General features: G+C 34.0%; 1 protein-coding gene across 13 annotated transcripts in view; it reads right to left on the bottom strand.

Annotated features, from left to right (window-relative positions):
- LOC145694742 (uncharacterized) overlaps positions 1-17,974 on the bottom strand; it is a 753,582-nt gene that overhangs the window by 2,765 nt on the left and 732,843 nt on the right. For all 13 annotated transcript variants that reach the window (XR_014133041.1, XM_081771342.1, XM_081771336.1 and 10 more), the window contains one exon: positions 10,657-10,764. Coding sequence is in view for 12 of the 13 variants with exons in the window: in XM_081771342.1 (XP_081627468.1) it covers positions 10,657-10,764 (108 nt within the window). In the remaining variant the exon portion in view is untranslated. The remainder of the gene's footprint in view (positions 1-10,656; positions 10,765-17,974) is intronic.

Below are 17,974 nucleotides of genomic sequence, written 5' to 3'. Positions count from 1 at the left end.
ATGAGAAACAAAAAGCTTCCAAAAAACTTATCAGATGATTTTTTAATGATGATAAGCACAAACAAAACAAACCAAACATAATTCCAATAAAGGTATATCACCAAAATGTGCAGGGGTGGAACACTCAAAAAAGGCTTATGTTAGAAATAGCGATGCTAGATGATTTACGTGATGTAGATATTATATGCTTAACTGAATACTGGCACAAGGTAAATGAAATAGAGTACCTACATGTAGAAGGTTTCAAATTACTAGCAAATTCATGTAGATGTCACATGAACAGAGGGGGGTCGTGCATATTGGTTAAAGCAGGCTTGGATGCAAACAAAAATACGAAATTTGAAAATTTTAATGTAGATAAACATTTTGAAAGTAGCATAGTAGAATTATTGCAATTAAATTTAGCTATAGTATGTGTATATAGAACACCTGACGGTAACTTAGACTTATTCACAAACAAACTGGAAACAATTGTTAGATATTACCAAGAAAGAAGAAAAAACGTAGCAGTAATAGGGGATATAAATGTTGATTTTTTGAAAACTGAAAAGATTGATTTTAAATTTAATGCTATGTTAGAAACGTATGGCTTGAAAGCAATCGTACGAACACCTACTAGAATAACCGAAAATAGCAAAACAGCAATAGATCAACTTCTGATAAATGACTTAATATTAAATAGTCATGCTAGGGTAGTAAACACTGGGTTTTCTGACCATCTCGGTCAACTCTTCACAATTAATGTACCAATAAATAAAAGTACGTCTTTAAAACGGGAACAAGAAAAAATACACGCATATAGGCGGAATTTCAATACAAATAATATTATGCACTTTAAAATGCTAATTAAAGATGAAAATTGGGAAGAAGTATTTTTGCACAATGACGTAAATGAAGCCTGGAACGTTTTTCTTGATAACTTTCGTTACTATTTCAATGTAGCTTTTCCCAAAAAGAGTGTTACTTTACGAACAAAAGCTTCCAAACAATGGTGTACTCAGGGTATTAAAATTTCCAGTCAAAAAATGAAAACACTAAACTTGTTAAGGAAGGAAGGAAATACTACTGAAGCATTCGAAAAATATTACAAGAAATATAAATATATATATAAACGTGTAATTATAGCAGCAAAACAAATGCACAACGAAACTATAGTACAGCATTCGTCTAATAAGACCAAAGCGTTGTGGTCATTAGTAAATAATGAACTAAAAATAAATGAAACAAGAGAAAATATTACTGAAATAAAACGTAATGATGAAGTAATTCATAACCCACAAACGATTTCAGACACATTCAATTCTTATTACACAAATTTAAGTAGAATATATGACAAACACAAAAATAGCAACCAATTTGGGAAAGTTAACATAAGAAATAATCTAAATTCAATGTATATATATCCTGTAAATGTGACCGACGTAATAAAAATTATCAATCAAATGAAAAATAAATGGTCAGCAGGCATTGATGAAGTACCTCCTGCGCTTATCAAAAAGTTGTAAACAGTTCCCTAGCTGAAGCTTTATGCTATTTAATAAACCTTTCTTTCCAAACAGGAGTATTTCCTGATAAATTAAAAGTTACCAAAGTCAAACCAATTTATAAAAAGGGAGATAAAATGGATATCAGTAACTATAGACCAATTTCTCTTATTACAACATTTGCGAAAATATTAGAATTAGCAATGAACAAACAGGTTACACTGTATTTACAAAGTACTGGAACAATTTCAAAAGATCAACATGGATTTATTCAAGGAAAATCAACGGAAACCGCTATTTATCAATACCTGAATTACGTAAGCGAACTACTAGATAAAAGAAATAAGTGCATAGGATTGTTTTTAGACCTTACAAAAGCGCTTGACTTAGTGCCTCATAGAGAACTTTTATATAAAATAGAGAAATGTGGAGTAAGAGGAGTAATAAGAAACTGGTTTCGTTCATATTTGACAGATAGAATGCAGGTGGTAGAAATAACTAGAGTAGACGGGAGAAATTCAAAATTAACTACTTTCACATCTACAATGAATAAAATAAAATGCGGCGTACCACAAGGATCAATTCTTGGGCCACTACTGTTTTTGATATATATAAACGATCTCCCGGATAATTTAAACTTTGCAAAAGCCACATTATTCGCGGATGACAAGTGTAGCAATAACAGGCGAAAACCAACAACGATTAAATACTAACATAGAAAACACCGTAAAACAGCTAACGAACTGGTTTGATCATAATAAGTTAATAGTAAATTCAGAAAAAACCTTGTCAATAAGTTTTAAATTAACAAACAACAATCTAGATAAAGGAAGTATAAAAATAGGAGAAAACGAAATAAAACAAGTTAGTTCTGTAAAATTTTTAGGTGTACATATATCAGCAGATTTAAAATGGGATTATCATATAGAAAAAATTGCGAATAGGTTAAGAAAAATGTGTTTTGCCGTACAAACCATCAAAAATACTATAAACCGAAATACAGCAAAAATATTATATTACTGCTCATTTGAATCTATATTAAGATATGGATTAATATTTTGGGGAAATACTGTAAAAAGTAGAGATATTTTTGTTCTTCAAAAAAGAGTTGTACGAATCCTAGCTGGTGTAGGACCCCGAGAGTCCTGTAGGAAATATTTTAAAGAACTAGCTATACTACCTTCACCATGTTTGTATATATATTGCTTAATAGAATTTGTAAGATCCAATATAAATGAGTACACAACAAACGGTGACGTGCATGGATACAACACAAGAAATAAGACTAATTTTCATCCACCAAACCATAGAACAGCAATGTACGAAAAGGGAGTAAAATATGCTGGTATTATGCTATACAATAAGTTGCCAAACAAATTAAAGGTAATCAAGTCTAATGTTACATTCAAAAGAAAATTAAAAGAATACCTATTGTCACATTGCTTCTATACAATAGATGAATATAATCAATTAAATAGTCACAATGTAAATAGTAATAGCAAAGTAACAAGATAAGTTCATTTATGTTTAAGGTATGCTGAAGTATTGGTATAATGATATTTCAAATTACTGTAATGTATAAAAGTATGAATTATGTTTAACAAAGTGTCTAATATATATGTACTGCATCAATTAACCATGACGAATCCCATGTACTATCGGAAAATTATTTCCAAGTTTGTACAGAATGGAGGATAAATAAAATGAAATGAATGAAATGAAATGAAATAACGGATATGAAGCCTAAATAACATGCTGTCAGTATTTCTGATGAAGGAGGGGTATGGCCTGGCTCAGATCCACGAAAAACTGGAAAATGTGTACAAAGTGGAGACAACTGACAAGAACTATGCGCAGAGACAGTTTGAAACAAGAGAAACCAGTATGGAGACAACCATGTAGTGAAGGACCACCAACTGTGAACACTGAAGCAAGTCTGGTGAGATATGATGACGATACAGTATGGACAGACAAGTAACGATTCAAGAACTCGACTGAAGATATAATGCTAAACAAACAATGATTGGCGATTTAAGATACTATTAAATGCACGTGAAATTGGTATCTAGACAGCTGAGATCTGATTTAAAGAGAAGAGGTGGAAATCCGAACTGAACTCCTCAAAGCATTTGAAGCTAATAAAGACATTTTTTACTGATATAGTGACGGGGGTTGAAATGAGCTTATAGTATAACCTAAGGGTGGCATTACCCAACTTCATTCAATCGTGAATAATTTGCACAAAAAGCCATGGTGAATGTTTTCGAAGATGAACAGAACGTGTTAAAAAAAAAATAATAATAAGTAAGGCCATACTTTGAATAGTGAATGATATATTATGAGATTTATGAAGCTTTAAGAAGCTATTAGAGAGAAAAATGAATTATAATATCTACAAAATGAATTATTTCACGGACTTCGCTGTCCTCTACCTTGTTAGCCATTCTAAGTAGCCTACGATCTTCACTCGTCAAGACCAAACGACTAAATGACAAATTGGCAACATAGTGGAGGTCCGTAAGCAAAGGGAGGATTTCCTCCGTCAGATGGTTTGCAGGGGTGAGGCCGAAGTATAGTTCGCATACTTTCCGAGGGCATAGATGAGCTAGACAGTAGCTAGTAGCTGTAATAGAAGTACATATTATACAGTCGCGGCCACCGATAAGCGTCCCTTACCCATACCCTTCGTAAAAAACAGCCCCTTCCGCAAGCATGACCACAAGTGACCACAAAAGTGTTTTCTGCACGTGCTGAGGGACATTTTTTTCTTGAAAATGTCTGGACACCATATGCTCTTTCTTCTAGAGAAAGCGATTGAGAAAACCGTAGTAGAAACATATTGACTCGTGAATTGTGTAATAAAAAGTGATGTAATAAAAATGTTAAATGATCGAGTGCCAACAACATAATTCAAATAGGGCGAAAATACCAAAACTGAACACGAATTATTTATGAGTTTTTAAAAAGATATATGCACTATTATATTTAAAAAATTAAAAATATATATATATATATCTAAAGTGACTTACTCATCAATACCTTACTCAAACTATTATAGATAGAAACATGGATTTGTACAGAATATTCCTTTGTCAAAAAGCAAGGGCTAATAAAAGAATTTTAAAAATATATGTCCTATAGGTCCTATAGGAGAGTGAAAGTTAATATGTACTTCTATTACAGCTACTAGCTACTGTCTAGCTCATCTATGCCCTCGGAAAATATGCGAACTATACCTTGGCCTCACCCCTGCAAACCATCTGACGGAGGAAATCCTCCCTTTGCTTACGGACCTCCACTATGTTGCCAATTTGTCATTCAATCGTTTGGTCTTGACGAGTGAAGATCGTAGGCTACTTAGAATGGCTAACAAGGTAGAGGACAGCGAAGTCGTGAAATAATTCATTTTGGCAACGCTTCCGCATCTAACAATTGAAAGATCTCGGCCGCAACAACTTGTCCTCCCTCTTTCGAGGGAGGTACGGGAAAGCACACATCGACTGCAGCGCCAGAAGGGGCAAAGTTCAAATAGAAAGGCTCTAATTATTGTCTATGAATCATGCAATATAAAACATCATATCAAATAAATAATTATCTTAGTCGTCATTCGCACACTGGACTTTATAGAGTAATTTCACTACGGTAATTAGTTATTTTCTTTCCACATATGACGATAGATAAAATAGAATGTCCAGGAAATATTCAGTGCATCCACACAATCTCGCCCGCCGCTCTCTGAAAGAAACTCCACAAGTGACCTATTACGAATCTGGAAAATTGTTGTTGACTAGCAAGCAATAAAGGAAAAGTCTTGTTCTCAAATTTTATCATTTGTGAAAGTGAGTTAGTGTAATTTCGTTTGGGTCACGACTTATCAAGACCCACTGTTGGCACCATCTCTATCGATATACTAGTAATATCAGTGTAAACCGAAAAGATGATGAAAACTCAAATAGGAACAATTTTATCCAGTGGATACATATTTCAAATCATAAGTTGATCAAAAATGTTAAACTGTTTAACAAATTTAAATAGTATTTCGTTTGCTTATCGATTTGAGATCAGTATCGTGACGTTCATGAACATTTCGAACACTACGAGCTGTTATATTTCCCCCCGAGACATATTTCTGATCGTGCTCAACATGGATTACCAGATTTTTGCAATACTACTTTCACTCCCAGTGTATTAAAACCTCCCAGGAGAATCTTCTGAAATAACTACTGACTGCGTGGTACAACCTCAGCAATAGAGGCGACTCTTCAGGGAAGTCATATTGCTACAAGGTATACCAAGTTAATGTACCGAGTTACGAGGGTTGTTACCAAGCCTAACCAAGAAATATTAGAACTAGAGGTGTAATACTTTCAGCCCATATTTATTGAACCTTTCTATGATGTCATATCAAATTTGGTATTAATATAGACTTTTATTCTGTTGTTACACGTCCAAAAAGACAGAAGAGTGAGGACAGTGTGACCAAATGGACTCGTATAATAACACTTCAAGTTACAGTTGGAAATATTGTGATTCAACAAAACATCCCAACCACTATTTATTCATTGTTACGCTTGTTTTGTGCATCCGTATTATTATTACTAGCAATATTAATATATTATCAAGATCAGTGGTAGCCCAAGCCGTCAAACAAGATTATTATTTAACATATTTAAGTACTATGATGAATTTCCCAAGCTGCATTGTGTATGGAGCATCCAGAAGCTACAAATAACCAGACACTTAAAATGGATATTGAGGCCAAACGTGTGGGACACTGGAAGAAGGGCTGTACTGCAGAAAACATTCCCTATCTCCATTAGTTTGCAAAGCGAAATGAAGTGGGATGATGAGTCCCACACGAGTTGATTGCAGATCAGAAAGAGAAACAAGCAAACGCCTGTACTTTTATGTTGTCTCATGATACAGGCCAGCCAGGTCCTTAAATCAAAGAGACTGTTGCAACGTTACGCCAACAATCTGCACAGAAAGATTCTGTTCACTGACGAAAAGGTGTTCACAATTGAGCAGGCCTACAACGCCCAAAATGACAAACGTGTGTATGCCACGTCATCTACTGCAGCTGCTAAGGCAGCTCCAAGGGTTCAGGGGGCACATCATCTCAATGCTTGCCTTGCACTTGAAAATTGCTATTTTGCAGTTAAACCTAACCTAAACTTGTCTGTAGATTTTTTTTGAAACATTAAAATCTAAATTGCTTGTGAGAAGGTAAATAAAATGTTACGTTCTAGTTAAAGATAACAAATCAGAATACAAAGGCATACTAATATATGCCTACATTTTAAATAATAAACCAAAAACTTACAGAAAAAAGAACCTACTAGATACTCATTAAGCACTTCTTACTTAAACTTTATAAATCTCTCACTGAAACTGACGCATGAAGGTAGACAGTGTCAAAGCTGGGGTACGGCGTACACCTAGCCGGCCCGGTAGGATGACTTTCCCGCACCAGTAGTCATTTGGTAGAAACTCTGGACGTCGTTCCTATTCATATAAACCTATTAATACGTATATCATTTTAAAGCTAATAAAACAAGCTAAAAGTTTTATTTGAAACCTTTTGTTGCAGCGTTTTCAGGTTTTTAGTAATAATAACAAAAATGTTGAGGATTATAATGAAAAATCTACTTTTTCAGCAATTTATTTCAATAGCGCCATATATATTTACTTTAGCTAAAAAAAACGCAAGGACATCATTTAAAGAACGTAATATGAGGAATCTAACTTCTAAAAATCATATTGATATAAGTTAGTGTAATCGAGTTATTGACATTTCAATGTAGGTAGGCAAATTTGCATGTTTATCGCTGTGGGAGGCGCGGGGAGCAAGAGAGGGAGAGCTGGGGACTTTTGAGGAAATACTTCCCTTATGATGTTGTAATAACTGGCAAAGTTTCAGCTTGTTACTAATTAATCCCGACAAAAGCCTTTTTTTTTTTCTTTTCTTTCTTCCCTTTATTGACTGGACTATAAAGACAAAGATATTCTGCGTAGATTGAGTAACGAAGGTTTTCGAACTTCTATGCTAACTAGTATAGAAAATGTTTGGAAAAAAGGATAATACTAATAAGTGCTTTTTTTTAAAAAGCATTAATTATAGGATTCTTGTTACATTGCTAACTGGAATGAAGCTTATTTTTACATGAAGAAAAAAGACGAAAAAAAGCAAGTAACTCTGTAGCGGAACCAAGTTCTAATTCTACTTCAAAGCAGTAGCTAATTCCAGGGCTCATAGTGGTCTGATCTTTTCTAAATAGTTGAAAAGTGACCAAAAAGTGACAAAAATCTCACCAAAAAGCAACTTTAAACCTTGATGCCAAACTTGGGCATACATTGAATTTTACATTTTTTTTTTTTTTTTTTTTAAACCAAACTAGGGCCGGCTGGATCATAACTGAAATAAGTAATGTTTTAACACGTTAAGTTTAAAAATTATTTTAGTTAAGTTTGTCAGCTAATAAAAAATTGGATTACTTGTGTTTAGAGGGTAATTATTAATTACATACTTTGCACGGTTTTGTATTTCAACTTTGATCTGGATGGGGTAAGGCCAAATTTCTATATTTTCATTATGTGCAATAATACAAAATAGTGTAATTAATACATACGATCTAGATTACCATTAACTGGTAATAAAATTTTGTGTTGTTACAAATTTTGTCTTGGTACTACATGATTCGTAAACATAAGTATTGCTTTAGACAGAATAAAGACTGAAGTAAGAATAAAGCTCACTTAGTTTACATGTTGCAGTACAGCTGAACATGGAAGCAAGTACTGAAGTTTTTTTTAGAAGAGTAATACAGTAACAAGTTTCTGCCTTTTTCCATTTATTTTTACAATTTTTTTTTCTTAGAAAACTGCCAATGCAAAACATAAATCACACGAAAAAATGATTTGACCTCCCCCCCCCAAAAAAAAGTAAATTTTAATTAAAAAAAAAAAGTGACTCGCTATGAGACCTGTAATTCTGTTTTGGACTGACAGAGGAAATTTTTTGTATGAAATTAACTATAGAAGTTATGCTGGTTACAAGGTACACAAATAACTAATGCAGATTTGAGTAGAACCTACTACATTTTGTCAAAGTAATTCTGCCTTTTACATATTTATCATTAGATTATTCCATTCATTATTCATTTACTTACTCATCTCCATAGCTCTAGAAGGAACCTAAAAACTAAATTAAACGGCGTGACAAACATCTTGCCATTTGAAGGTGGCGCTGCAAGTTCCCTTTAAATGCTGCTACCAAATGAGAGGCCAGCGGTATTGCCACGTTTATTTTGCACACATCCACGTCTATCCCTTTTCACCTGATCAAGCTGTATTTTGTCTGCTTACCCATAGCCATGCCCCTTTACCACTTGGGAACGTCACACCAGAGCTTGCGTTTTATTCGTTTAGCTGAAATGCCAAGATGTTTGTCACAGGCCTTACAAACAACACTTGACTTAGTTCAGAAAGTTCATTACTGCAGAAACAAATCTAATTCGTACCAAAAAACATGTTTTTTTTTTTTTTTTTTTTTTTTTTTTTAATAATTTGCTCTATATATTTATATCACATATGGACAGAAATAAGTTTGTTTCGCCTTGGTGTTATTATACAACAAGTAGGTTATGCTGGAAGGGGTCACATAAGCTTAAAGCGGAATCCAAACCGCTTCTCGGCTTACATCCGAGAGAAATTGTCCTCCATTTAAACTCGAAACCAGGACTAATTGGCCACAAATGCGATACGTCTGCAGACTCATTCGCGAAGGACTCCTGATAAAAATACGTTGTACTGATCTTTACATACTTGTTAATATAATCATCAATAGTCATTTCAGAATTACATAAAGATAAACAGTTGCACAAGTGAATTCATTATACAGAATTACATATGGACAATTTCAAAATACTGCAGAGTACAGAAGAACTAATTTAGTCCAAGTTAGTTCACTACGACTTTTATTAGTCCAAGTTAAAGAAATACAGCGACTTAATTTGCACATCAGTAAGAAAAGTGAATAAAGATACGAATTATTTGAGTCCACTTTGGCTCTGACTCATTTATACATAAATAGACACCAAAGATACTTCTGATTTCAATAAATGCCTCTCATGGATTTTGTATGACCCCCCCCCCTCCCCAAGTAAATATTATTAAAACGAAACATTTAGAATTTTTCTTTGATTTTAATTGCATAACAATAAAAACAAACTATAAAACATCACAAAAGAAACGTTCATAAACTTAAAAAAAAAAAATGCTTTTGTAGTATAATCTCTTTGAGTAATGAATAGGGAATTTAAGTCTGAATATATTACGAATAATATACGGAAGTGAAACGTGATAGCCCAACACACATTTACACTTTTACGAACACTTACACTTTTACGAAAATTTTTCGTTTTTTGTTTTAAACCACTTGATTATTTTGAAAAAAAAAAAAAAAAAAAAGCTGGTTTAAACCACCTTGGTTTAAGCCAACTAACCCTGATTCGTATCCTATCCCAAGCCAATCTAATGAAGACTAATATTTACCGACCTCTACAACATTCCCCCTCCCTTTCCTGCTTGTAGGGTCTTGGCATTTCTGCACACACCACGCATATTTTTTCATGCGAAGGGCATTTCTGATCTTCCTGTGAATATCTTGAACTAACTCTTGGTGAAAATCCTGAACTACGTACTTTAAAAAAATCATCGCAATCTGTTTGTATCCTTTTGCTCCAAATATTTTTGTACCCTATCTAAATCCTTCACTTGTGTTCACTCCTGCGTGCGAGCGTCCAACTTTAGCATCCATACAGTACGACACGCAAAATAACCTTTAACTATATATACACGTACAAACTTATTATTTCCAACGTTATTACCCTGATCTACCAGTTCCCAATAGGTAAGTAGCAGGCTTAACTAGTATCTTAGTGACGACAAAAAAAAAAAAAAAAAAAAAAAAAAAAAAAAAAAAAAAAAAAATCTTCAGTGCGGTTCTACTCACCTAAGGGTTTAAGCCCTTCAAGGTTTCGTGTATTATTATTATTATTATTAAAATAAGCTAAGGTACAGAGAGTTAAAATAATTTAAATGCACACTATCTACTGAAGAAAGATCTTTCTTCAAACATATATAAATATTCGTGAAAAATGTTATTCTTTACCTGACACTGCACTGTGCAATAGTATGTTCGAAGACATGATGAGCACACCAATTCTGCTTTCTTAGAGCACACAAAACATTTCACGTCTTTTTTATTTCCAGAATTAACCTAAGTAAAGAAAGAAAAAAATTCATTCAGTCAGATAATAACTAAGAGAAAAGAAAGAGGTTTTCAAGTAACACATTAATATTAAATTACGAATCGTTTACTGGAGAAGAGTCCACTTTCCTTCCATTTCTGCAAGCAATTTCAATTAGTAGCATTGACATTGATTAGAAAGTTATTCGAGGAAAAACAGAAAAAAAAAATGTACAAATGAAGATGCAAAATACACATTTATAATCTATATCAAGTTAGTTCCATTTACTCCTTCCTTTTCCTTTTCCTTGCGTTTTTGAGAAAAATAATACTAATTTCAAGTTTGTTTTCAATGGTCTCAAGATTGAAGCAATCGAAGGGATGAACAGCGCAACTTTATGTTTCGTAATGAGCATTGCTTCTTTCTTGGCACTAGTGATGGTCGTTAGCAGGTGCATGTGAAGAGAGCAGGGGCGGCTTTAGGATTTTAATTTTGGGTAGGCCCGCTCCCGCGCTTATGGATACATATATAAATTTGATTGACTAATGACAGTAGGAAATTACTATTACAGTAGTGATTGATGCTATCTGTTAAATAATTATCTACTATTAATATAAATAGTGGAAAATATATTTACTCTTTATTGTACCTTTTAGCGTTTATATATTTTTCAAAATTTTTGGGTAGGCCAGTGTCTATCCGGCCTACCCGCTAAAGCCGCCACTGGAACAGAGGCGCATTTTATAGTATATACTGCAGCGACATACAGGACTAATGTCATACATGGTGTGGAGAGCCATAGCCTAAAATCATTCGCCTCTAGTGTTAATATAATGCCTCTATTGTCAATATAAGGAACATTGATTAGTGCAGCTTACATTCAGAACACCACCCAACCCATTTTGTTGGTGTTCCTGCACCAACACTGAGATGTGCTCTTCCAATAGACCAATGTGCACCCCCAACACTGCTATTGCGTGCGTAAAATCTCCTGGCTACGCGATCACCAGACCTCCCGCCATTGAGGATGTGTCAGACTCGACTGAACGACATCTGGTCATATCTGCAACTCTTGCGACAACTATGCTACCAGACGGAAGAAGAGTTGAATGCTATTCCCCAGGATGATGTCCGTCATTTCCGTTCCCAAACCAGAACGCAGACCGGCACTGTAGCTGTACACGAAGTACTGTCATGGATTATTGACCATCTTGTATTTTCTATTCATAGATGTTGAACCCTGTGAGCATAATCATGTATACTATACAATCTACAAAATGTAAGTATAAAATTGTATTCATGTACAGTACATATTCTGGGTGATTATTGTCTACTAGAGCCTGTCTATTTCTTCATTATATATATATAAACTTTACTAGATCTCGCTGTGGTGCTTGACTGTGAATCACTGAATTGAATTATTATTATTATTGTTGGATGTAGCAAAAGCTTCTTTTCTTTCGTTTCCCGAAAACGAATGTCTGATAAGGTATTTTTGGAATAATTAACCAACCTGGAGGTTCAATACCGTATTCACAAAAGCTCTCCATTGAATTCTGTCCTCAGTCAACTGGATCCAGTTTCTTTCTTGTATTTCTATTTCTGCGACATCCATCTTACTGTTGTCCTTTCATCTCCGCTTAGGTATTCCTAATGGTCTTTTCCCGATTGGGTTTCCAGTTAAAATTTTAGAAGTGTTCTTATTTCCACTCTGGCCACTTGAGCTGTCTAGATTTAATTTCCGCCACTCCCCATTTCCGTCCCTCTTGGGACAGAATATTCGCATCAGGATTTTATTTCAAATACTTTCAGTTTGTATTATTCTTTCGGTATAGGACCAAGTTTCGCACTATATAGCAAAACAGGCATAATTATCGTTTTATATATTTTAAGCTTCGAATTCTTCGCCAGAATTTTGAAAACAAAAAAGTTTGGACTGAATGACAATATGAATTCCCTACTTTCAGTCAACATTTAATTTCTTCGTGGATATGCAGTAGTTTTGACCTGTTAAAGCTGATCCTTGATATTTGAAAGTATCCACTTTGACGAAAATATTGCTTGATATTTTAAGGTATCCATAATTTGCAGTATTACGGTTACGATAAATTTCCATGTATTTACTTTTCTCCGCATTTTTGGAATAAACGATTCAACTATATTCTTGACAATTGAGAGTCTTCATCCCGGCGAAATTAAAATACCGCTAATTTTACAGTAATTATGTGATATCGTCAAATAGATAAAAGATAATTGAAATATGGAACAAGAGCGCCCTAGACAATATTATTTTGCGTGAGGTACCGTTATCACAAGTCACCTAGTGGCTTTATGTTTTCAGCTGTTTAGAAACGCGAAAATAAATGCCGATTTTCAAAATGGCTCGAAATCGAAAAAGATAAGTGAGTCGTGATAACGGTTTCTCATGTAAAATGATATTGTCTAGGGCGCTCTTGTTCCACATTTCGATTATCTTTTATCTATTTGAAGATATTACATAATTACTGTAAAATTAGCGGTATTTTAATTTCGCCGGGATGAAGACTCTTAACTAAAAAGAGTGTAAATACAAGCTATTTGAATCCTCTTTCAGAATAACAAAAGAAAAATTAAAGATGAGTAGTACAACGAAATTATTTGTGGTTTTGATGAAGCCTAGTAAACAAACATGATGTTAAATCAGGTGAACATGCAGTGCATACGTATAGAGAAGCACATGCACGACTTCACCAACGTGAATGTCTTGCACTATAATTCATGAGAGTGTGTATGGTTTTTAAGGAAACAATCACGGAGATTTTGTATCTGGAAATGTTACGAATGGCTTCCGTCAAGCTGGGACAGTCCACTCAATCTTCCAACACGACTTCCATATCCGTTTCCACCAGGGTGGAAAAAAAACAATTTTTTTTTTTTAAAGAATCATTTTTGTTGAATTTTGTTATTTAAATCGATTTTTTTGATTTAAATCAAATCTTTCTTCTTGCGTAATACAAGTCATGAACTGAAGATAAAACATTAGGAATTAATATTAAATGTTAATCATGCCATTTAAGTGAAATTATTGGGCTTGAATTTAGAATTGATTGCCAGCCGTTAACTTATTTCAATCCCAAATAGAGATGCAAGGGTTCGGGGAAAAAACTGTTTTTTTTTTTTTTTTGGGGGGGGGGTTCTGCTTCGCTTTTTTGCTTGGGAAATTTTGGGCTTTTTTTTTTTTTTTCAAATTCTGCTTTAAATTAATAAAGCAGGTTTTGTTTCGCTTCTCTGCAATACAAAAACTTATTTTAGTAGTAGTGGATGCAGATAATAGTACAAAACCTCGAAAATAAACATGAATTTGGAAAACATATTTCAAACAATTTTAATTCTTAACACATTTTTATTATGAATCCCAAAAAATTAATCCATGTATATAATAAGTTGCAGTTAATTTTTAACTTTCATATGCATTATAAGCAATATTTTTTATTGTGAATTAAAAATACAAAAACACGGAAAAACTGTTACAAGACATACAGAATTTATTGTACTGTGTGTGAGAGTTCAAACAAATAATACATCGGGAAGATAATAATATATTTACTGAATATACGCACAAAACAAATTTAAGTTTCGACGCCGTAGCCTTCTCAAAAATAACAAGTTCTTTTCTTTGTTCATTACGTATATCAAGTGGCTCAAATGGTACAACGTTGGTTTCGCATTCGGGAGGTCATGGGTTCGATTCCCGCTGCCGACCATCCTGACTGGGGTTTTCCAGTGTTTCCCTCAGTCCTACCAGGCAAATGCCGAGATGGTACCTACTAAACCAGGCCCTGGCCGATACCTTCCCAAATCCTTTCCATGTTGTTGTTAGATATTCAGTATAAAATAGCCTCTGAGCTGCATCTGGTGATTGTTAAATAAATAAATAAATATCATTCCTCGTCAATCTGTTATAGCCTATAAGTTTATTATGGCTGACTTCAGAAACTTTCATAAACATTCGTACTAGAGTAACAATGAAAAATAATCATTGTTTTATTACAATTCAACGTATTACTTTAAAAGGCTGAAAAAAATGCAATCTTTGTATGGGACGCTCAAAAATCACCTAATTTGTTAATGCACCTCTTGCTTCCGCCTTTGCTACCCTTACAGAAACTTTTTTGAAATGGAACAGAAATGTTGAAAATGTACTTTCTATTCATTTATTACATATGTAATAATCTGTTAGGTGCTTCGGACCTGCAAAATCGGTAAAGTTCCAAATTCTGTAATGCACTGACTGTTCCTTTAGCTTGTTTAGAGTCAGGAAAGTACTGAATCATATGCGTAATAACTTACTGTTCATCTGAGCGTTTGGTTTCCAAGGCTCTGGAATATATAACCACCAACACGGTTTACCCAGTCCTGAAGGTTTCTGAATTTTTAACAAGAATTTAACATGTCATTACGGAACTTTCCCCTTAAAAAAAAAAAAAAAAACTACGAAATACATTTAAGTCAAGCACAACAAACATGAGTGAGTGATTAGCTTTTCCGCTTCTATTGGGAAATCCGGGATTCAGTCCCGCATTCGACCATTCCAACAAAAGTTCTTAATTCTATCTGTGAATGTAGAGATAGTGCGTGTACTGTGATTCCTGGCTGATTTCATTTCTTATGTTTTAAATTGTTGTTATTACTAATTACCAGCAACGATGAATTTGCGAAAGGGGTTAGGGTGGGAGTGTCTTTCGGACTGAAGCATGTTCTCCGATATTAAGGAATTTCTAAAACAAACGAAATTTTAGCTGTCTTTACTCATAAACTTCAAGCTCCTCTCAAATGAAAATCAAGCATTTTTAGAAAAAAAAAAAAAAAAAAAACTAACAATTAATAAGAAAAAACCCTCCCAAAACACTTTTCTAAATCCGTACTGATTATTTGTATAAAATGGTATTCAAGGTTGCATCCGGAAGATTATTGCTACATCATTACACAGCTACAGTATAACAGAAATGTGGAAGTATGATCTGACGGATATATTGAAAAACGTAAGTTTAACTATGTGCTAGAAACTAGAGTACTAAGCTCTAAAAATGAAACACGATTAACTAAAAATGAAATGATCTAAAGAAGAAAAAAATGTCGATAACTCAGAAGTTAAAATAAAGTTCTATAGCGTCTAAAATTGCTCTCAAATACTACGTACTTAATGTTTAATTCATAAAACATGTGTTTCATCAATCATGATGGTGAATTCTAGAGGGAAATATAGTATTTAGGTCATGAAATCTTGTTTAACTATAGAGTATACAAAAAAGATATTTAAAGAGGAAAATCATGAAAATTAAAAAACCCAAAATTACCGGGTTTTCCCCTAAAAAGTCGGCTTTTATGTGAAAAAGAAAACCAATTCTAAAAAGTATTATTTTGCATCTCTAATCCCAAACAATGTTTCTTAAGCACTAAGGAAAAGTACGGCGACGTTTATCAACATGATACTTTTTTTTTTCACAAAAGTTACTCATATTTGGCAGGGGCATACCTAAAAAAAATTGGAATTAGCTTGCGGCACTAAATACATACAAAATACGCAAATTTCGCCTAAAGTTATAAAATCTAAAAAAAGATTTAAGTTTCGAAGATGGAATCGGACCCCTTTATAAATACGCCCCTATTATCTGGGAACAAACAAACAAACGCGCACACAAAAGAATTTTCGTCTTAAATATTCATGGTGATTTTCAAATAGTTAATTTCCAATTTTCGTTGGAATAGTTAATGATTTAAAAACCTTATGTTACGAAGATACGAAAGCAGAATTCCTCTGTTATCCGTTCAAAACGGGATTTTCCCTAATAATCCTTTGCATGAAACACTCGTTTTCATACTGTGCTGTACATACATTTGCATCTTATTGTATTATGATTATCTTCCATAATTGAAATAATACAGCAGAGGCTGGATTTTACTTATTTTCACTTTAAATTAATTTATTTCGGAATTTGATTTAAATCAACGATTTTTTTTTTAATCAAGTGATTTAAATCTCGATTTAAATCAATCCACCCTGGTTTCCACACAGACGTCAAAAGGGAGCTGCAAAACTGACCATTAAAAACACCTGGATTGGCCATGCGAATAATGAATCTCTTCCTCGGCCTTCATGTTCTTCAGACAATATGTCCTTCGTATATTATTATGTTGAAGTCTACAAGCAAGCTTGCTACGCCCCAACATGATGTGCGTACGCACTACACAACCAACCTCATCAATCGATCGTGACATATAGAAACTTTTACAATTTCATATTGTAAAGCAAGACACTTTGAGTTTCTCTTCTCACTGATACGAATTGTATATATATATAGTGGCGAATCCAGGATATGATCAGGGAGGGGCTAAACCATAGTTTGCCGCTTTATCCAGTGTAAAGTAGGATTGAAGCCCATTTTATCCAGTGTATACCTGAGCGCCAAGGGGAAGATATAGCCCCTATAGCCCCCCCCCCCTGGATTCGCGTGTCATTAAACGTGAGCTAAGAGTGTTTCTAATAGAAAATATCATTTATAATGAACCCGCACTTATGAATCAAAAGTCGTCAAAGTATCTTTGAGAAATCTGATTTGGTTTGTAATTCGATATCTGACAGTTATTACATGCAACACACTTTAAGTACAGTAAAACATGTTTGTGATGGTTATTGTTGGTTCCGAAAAAATCTCTTTAATTCACAGAATGACTGTCTTACAAAGTAATAATAGTGACAGGTGCTTATTGTTATGGTTTACAAAGGCATGATCATGTTACGCAAATGGCCACATTACAGGAACAGTAAGCTTTACATGTTTTATTGTACTTAACAGAATGAACCTGAAAAATGTACACAAACTCCGGGAGGTGATTCATTACATCGAAATAAGACAAAAAGTCCTGTCGGATATTGTGGAATTTCGCATTGTGTAGGAGTGACAGGGGTGCCAACTAGGAATCGAAAATCGAACTGTGACAATTGGAACGAACAGAAAGCTGTACACAGCGTACACGACGCGGAATTCGACAACATGCAAAAGGACTTTTTCTTTTCGTCTTTTTTTAATGTTACGAAACACCTCGCGAAGTATGTGCACAACTTTCTGTTCCGTTCCAATTGTCACGACTGGAGTTTCGATTCCAAGTTTTCACCCCTGTCACTAGTACACAACGCAGAATTCGACAACATGCAAGAGGACTTTATTGTCTTCCTTTGATGTCACGAATCACCTCTCG

The sequence above is a fragment of the Thermobia domestica genome, chromosome 9 (assembly GCF_964235325.1).
Source record: "Thermobia domestica chromosome 9, izTheDome1.hap1.1, whole genome shotgun sequence".
NCBI lineage: Eukaryota > Metazoa > Arthropoda > Insecta > Zygentoma > Lepismatidae > Thermobia > Thermobia domestica.
This window is presented reverse-complemented; position numbering and strand designations above follow the sequence as displayed.